The sequence below is a fragment of the Galeopterus variegatus genome, unplaced genomic scaffold (assembly GCF_000696425.1).
Source record: "Galeopterus variegatus unplaced genomic scaffold, G_variegatus-3.0.2 Scaffold5708, whole genome shotgun sequence".
NCBI lineage: Eukaryota > Metazoa > Chordata > Mammalia > Dermoptera > Cynocephalidae > Galeopterus > Galeopterus variegatus.
Window position 1 is genome coordinate 66,138 of NW_007731819.1, and position 5,506 is coordinate 71,643.

At 54.3% G+C, this 5,506-nt stretch overlaps 2 protein-coding genes across 2 annotated transcripts in view; one reads left to right on the top strand and one right to left on the bottom strand.

Annotated features, from left to right (window-relative positions):
* Positions 1 to 5,506, bottom strand: part of AKNA (AT-hook transcription factor) — a gene marked incomplete at its 3' end in the record, with an annotated part of 50,708 nt that overhangs the window by 5,611 nt on the left and 39,591 nt on the right. The gene's annotated exons all lie outside the window — the stretch shown is intronic.
* LOC103605295 (alpha-1-acid glycoprotein 2-like) lies at positions 495 to 3,886 on the top strand. The gene is made up of 6 exons (XM_008589874.1): positions 495 to 608; positions 1,018 to 1,160; positions 1,390 to 1,460; positions 2,249 to 2,356; positions 2,498 to 2,601; positions 3,683 to 3,886. The coding sequence occupies exons 1-6, from the start codon at positions 495 to 497 to the stop codon at positions 3,746 to 3,748; spliced, it is 606 nt and encodes a 201-aa protein (XP_008588096.1). The 3' UTR covers positions 3,749 to 3,886.

Consider the following 5,506-nt stretch of genomic DNA (forward strand, 5'->3'; position numbering starts at 1 on the left):
CCGCCCCCACCTGCCACACGCACGCCCTGCGCTAGCGTGGAAACTCTCTAAGGTGTCTTCATCATGTGATTAAGGTTGGGCCCCACCCAAGTCTTGTGCTCCGTGGGGTAGGAATTTGGTGAAAACAAGAGAGAGAGCCGAGTGGGAGGTCCTTCTATTGAAATCTATGGGCTCACACATTAACTAACATCACTTCAGCCCTCACCCACCTTGGCCTCAAATAAGCCACACTCTAAGGCCTTTGTAATGTCCCCAGGTCACAGGTCCAAATGAGAGCTGAGCTTGGAGGCTGTACCTACAGTTGGCTTTAGGGGAAGGTTTTGTGAAAAGTATTTCCCAAGCACTGGCAGGATTGTGTCACAGCCCCAGCTGACCCTGGCTGGACCCCACGTGCCCTGTCCGGACCCCACGTGTCCCATCCACAGCTTGTTATAAAGGTCACGCAGTGCTCTCACTACCAGCTCTGCCTGGCTCCAGGTGCCTCTTAGGCCAGTATGATGCTACCTTGGGCCCTAGCAATCCTGAGCCTCCTGCCTCTGATGGAGGCCCAGAAGCTGTCATGTGCCAACCTGACTGCAACACCTATCACCAATGCCACCTTAGAATGGGTGAGTGCCTGGGCTGCCCTGCCCCTGAGTATGTGGGCACTGCCTCCCTCTCTGAGCCTCCCTTTCCCCTGTGGGCTGTGATTATCCCCTGTCCCTGGCTCTGCCATTTCATCTCCTGGGTCCTGGGTAAACTTCTGAGCCCAAGGGACTCCAGATGCATTCCTCTGCCTCATAATTCAGAAGCTCCACTGTGGAGTCCCTATGAAGGGGAAAGCTCTGTGCTGGGCATGGAAGAGCTGTCCAGGTGGTGGGGGAGGGGGGAGAAGTCTGCTCCTCAGGGCGATCTCCTGCATGTCCACTCCCCACCCGGAACCTCAGTGTTCCCATTTGCAAGATGAAGGGAGAGATCTGCTTGAGTCTCCTCCTGGCTTCTCCAAGCCCCCATCACCACTACCTGCCTGCTCCGCAGATCTCTGGCAAGTGGTTTTACATTGCTTCAGCTGTTCGAAACCCCAAGTACAAGCAGGAGGCTCAAGCGATCCAAGCGGACTTCTTTTACTTCACTGCCAACCTGACGGAGGACACTGTACTGCTCAGAGAATACCCGACCGTGTGAGAACCCACGCAGCCCACCCCGGCCCCAGATTCTGGCTTCTGCTCCTAGATGCTGAAAGACCTGGAGCAAGTCCCTGCCTCTTCCTGGCCTTGGCCATCCCATCCCTGGCACGTGGGGGCGGCTGACTCTGCTCTCCACCCAACTCCTGCCCCGGACTCTGATGGGCACCTGTCCACTTCTCTTCCACTGCTTACTCTTTTTCTCCCACCTACTGTCTACCTTTAGGGGGGACAAGTGTATCTATAACTCCAGCTACCTGAAGGTCCAGCGAGAAAATGGGTCCTTCTCCCATCACGGTAAGGAACCACCACAGATGGGAGGGTCAGCCGTGTGGTGTGGGGTGGGCCAGCCTAAGCACGAGGGCTGGGACTGGAGCTCTGCAGGCTTTGGGCACAGAGAACACGGGACAGGCTCACTTCTTATATTTCCATGGTCCTGGTACCTGCACAGACAATTATCATAGGAATAATTGCAACGATTTTGGGGTCTTATTCTGTGTGAGGCATTTTTGAAGTGCTTTACATGACCTAATCCACTTAACACTCACAAACAACCCTAAGAGGACATTACAGTGCTCAGATGAGGACACATAAGAACAGAGATGTCCAGTAGTTTCCCTGAGGTCACACAGCTTATAATTAGAACTAGAATTGAAACCCAGGGCTGGATCTAGACCAACCTATCTCTCAACCACTCTTTAAGATTCTTTGAAAGCTAAATTTGGAAGCCAGTGCTTTGGGCATGTGGTAAATTCCTGATATCCCCACCATCACTGCAGAGATGTCACATAACAGAGGCACATAAATGCCGATGCCATTGAGCTGACACCACTTAGCACCGAGGCTCCTCTCTGGGCCTCGTTTCCATCATCTATATAATAGGGAGAAAGGCCCTGATGGCCACTGTCTGCGCGAGGCTCCTATGACTGCACATAGGTGTCATGCTCAGTGCAGCTCAGCACACGGCAGGGGCTGGGCACGCAGCAGCCCAAGTGACACCTGGGGCTTCGCTGATGGGCTCCTCACCATGAAACGGGGATGTTGTGACCTCCTGGGATCTCACCTAGAACTCTTTTCCCCTCCAGAGGTGGGCAGAGAATATGTTGTCTACTTGGTGCTCCTCCAGGACCCGAGGACCTTCATATTTACCGCCTACCCAGAAGACAAGCAGAACCAGGGACTGTCCTTCTACAGTAGAAGCTCCCAGTAGCCCCTGATTTCCTCCCCACTCAGGCCTTGCCCCGTGTTCTACCACCCCTGGGACTGGGCCCCTAGAACCCCAGCCCTCCCTGGCCTCCTGCCCATGCCCTGCAATGTACTTGCTCCCCTCTCAGCTGACAAGCCGGAGGCCACCCAGGAGCAGCTGGAAGTGTTCCATGAAGCTATGGCATGCATGGGCATGCAGAAGTCGGAAGCCATGTACACAGACTGGAAAAAGGTAAACGCAAGGGACCGGGCAGTGCCCACTCTATCAGTGAGCTCACTCTGGGCAACTCCCAGAAGCCCAGAGAAGGAGAGCTGACAGCCAAGGCTGCACAGCAAGGCAGGTCTCCTGCTTTTAAGCACCTGCCTCCCTGCAGGGACAGCAGAGCTTCACAGAGGCCCATGGGTGGTGGGTGAGAGTCCAGGCGGGAAAAGTCCCTAGAAAATCAGGGAAGAAACCGGAGCAGGAGGGGAGGACCTGAAAGGCTAACAGGAGGGAACAGCATGAGCCAAGGGGCGATGGTGGGAACAGAGCAAGAGACACTCGTGGGAGTTACCATTATGGTTGCCTCCCACACCCCAGGCTACCCCACCTCCCCCTGGCCCTTGTTAATACCCATGAGGTGGGAATTAGTATTGTGGTTTTCAGTGGCACCCAAACTGCAGCAAGTCCAGGATGGCCATCCCGAGTTTTACTATAAATGAGGATTACCTGTATGATAATTTTCTTACTACTTTCCTTTGCACTTGTGTTCAATGAAAGGCTTTACTATGTCACAATATCTGCAAAGTCACAGAGCTGATGAGTTGGTCACTTTTTTTTTATACACATGAAATACTTTTACAACTGCTGCAATAAAAATGTCTCCATCCCTTTCCCACCCGGGGTCATCTCCTGTGACCACCGGTGGTGTGAACCATCCCCTGCCCCAGCCCCAGGAAAGGGCTTAGGAGCACAGCTCCTGGGTGGGTCCCCCTGGTCCACAGTCTGCTTCCCCCATCACCTGGTCTTCGGACAGTTCCCATGGCCACCCTGAGCCTCAGGGGCACCGTCTCAAGGTGGTGGTGGTTGCGAGAATGCAAGAGACATTAAATGTCAGGTGTTTTTAAGGGGTTGAGCCTTCATCCTAGAGGTAAATAAACTGAGGCTCAGAGAGGGAAAATGACTTGCCCAACGTCACGCAGCTAGAAGTGGCAGACCTGGAGATGGGGCCCTGCTTGGGCTGGTCCCAGAGGCCAGAGCCCATTCCACCTCTGCCCCTCTAGGACCCCCGCCTTCCCCCATCTCTGTGTTTTCTTCCCGCGCCGTCTTCTAGGATCAGTGTGGGCCGCTGGAGAAGCAGCACGAGGAGGAGAGGAAGAAGAGAACAGAGGAGTCCTAGGAGGACACAGCTTTGGGACAGGAGCTCAGGGACGTCGGGGCCATCCTCAACCCCGCCCCACGCCCTGCCCTTTGTACCTCAGTTCTTTCCTCCAGTTGCTTCAATAAAACTTCTGCATTTGGAGCAGTCAGGTTGTCAGTCACGTGTCCGTTTGCTCACTCATTCATTCATTCATTCATTCACTCATTCATTCATTCATTTTGAAGCCTGCCCTGACTTGAGCCCTGGCTGGGTGCTGGATAAGACCCCGACCCAGGCTGGAAGAGCCCCTGATGTAATGACCAGCCCACATGGCAGGATGGACAACAGGCACCGGGTGCTGTGGGAGCCCAGCACAGGGAAGCTTCCATCTGCAGTGGGGAAGTCTGGGAAGGTGACCTGTGTTGCAGGAAATTAGGAAAGGACAAGAGTGGGAAGAGGAAACCTGGCTGTTTGTGAGTAGGAGAGTTGTTAGAGCTGGTTCCCTGAGGACATAGGCTGGCACAGCCTCGGGAAATACAGACAGACAGGGAGCTCTGCCCCCAGCTAGTGCCCCATTCGGTAGGACCAATGAGCTCCCACCAGGTAAGGTGCCAATCAACAGAGACTACCAGGGCTCCACCAATGACCAAAGGACACGAACCCAGCTGGGAGGACTGAAAGCCCCAGGAATATAACTTTCAGTGCTGTTGAGCCATTCTCTCTCCCTGCAGCCCTGTCCATCCTCTTGATGGGGTGTCCTCTGTCTCTTTCTAAGTAAAACTGCTCTTTGCATGTCGCCTGGGTCTCTTGAGCTACAGATCGCTGGAGCCCTCTCCATGCTCTCTGGAATGTACTTTCTCTCTTTCTAAATAAACTGCTCTGTTTTTCACCTGTGGAGTGTCTTGTCCAATTCTTTGTTTGAGACACCAAGAACCTGGACTTAGGTTGTGAAATCTGCAGTTTCCTCAGTTTCCTAACACCTGGAAGGGGTATCTGAACCAGGCTGGAAAGATCAGGAGCTTGATAAAACCTGCTGTTTCTGCAAACAAGGACCTGGGAGGACATGTCTGAGGAACCCGGACACAGAGGACACTAAGTAGGAATGGAGGTGGACGGGGTTGGGGGTGGGTGTATTCAGGCATGTGGTGCCAATCACAAAGGACTTTACTTCAGACTTGTCACCATGGCTATCTGGGAGATGAAGTGGGAGGGGCCAGACGAGGCAGGAAGGCCTTTCGGAGGCTGTAGTGGGCATCCTGGTAAGAGTGGGGTGCCTGGACCAGGGCAGGGCAGGGACAAGAAGGGTGATGTGGGGGACTCAGATTTAGGCCAGAGCAGCTGGGTGTCCCCATGCAACTGTCCTCAGGGTGCCCTCCCAAGACCCAGAAAGAGATGACACCCAGGGCTGAGGTTGTACCCTTGAAACCAGGTGAAATCATACCTTGGGAGTGTTTGGAGCCCTTGAGATAGATTCATGCCTGAGGTGGCCCACTCGGTGGCAGACAGTCAAGCTCCTGGAGCCAGGTGTCCGGCAAAGAAGGGCTGGTCTCCTCCCAGACCCAGAGAGGTTCGTGACGAACGCACTACTCGAGTGGCAGGAAATCTGGGGCTGAATCGTTTGGGCAATCCCACGTTTAAGCTGCTGAAGCCATCCAGTGACAGGACCATAAACCTGAGACCCCAGTGTCCAGTCCTGTGCCCTCACAGGCCAACACACTGTTTGCCCCCCGACGGTCCTCAGGCCCAAACTTCAGCATCCTCTGCTCAACACCAGGAAACATTGCTGTGCCATGACAG

Excerpts from the sequence above, each read along its gene's own strand:
- LOC103605295 (XM_008589874.1), top strand. The coding sequence starts at position 495 with ATGATGCTACCTTGGGCCCTAGCAATCCTGAGCCTCCTGCCTCTGATG. Across the intron at positions 1,461-2,248 it reads TGGGTCCTTCTCCCATCACG|AGGTGGGCAGAGAATATGTT; the intron begins GTAAGGAACCAC and ends TTTCCCCTCCAG. Across the intron at positions 2,602-3,682 it reads TGTACACAGACTGGAAAAAG|GATCAGTGTGGGCCGCTGGA; the intron begins GTAAACGCAAGG and ends GCCGTCTTCTAG.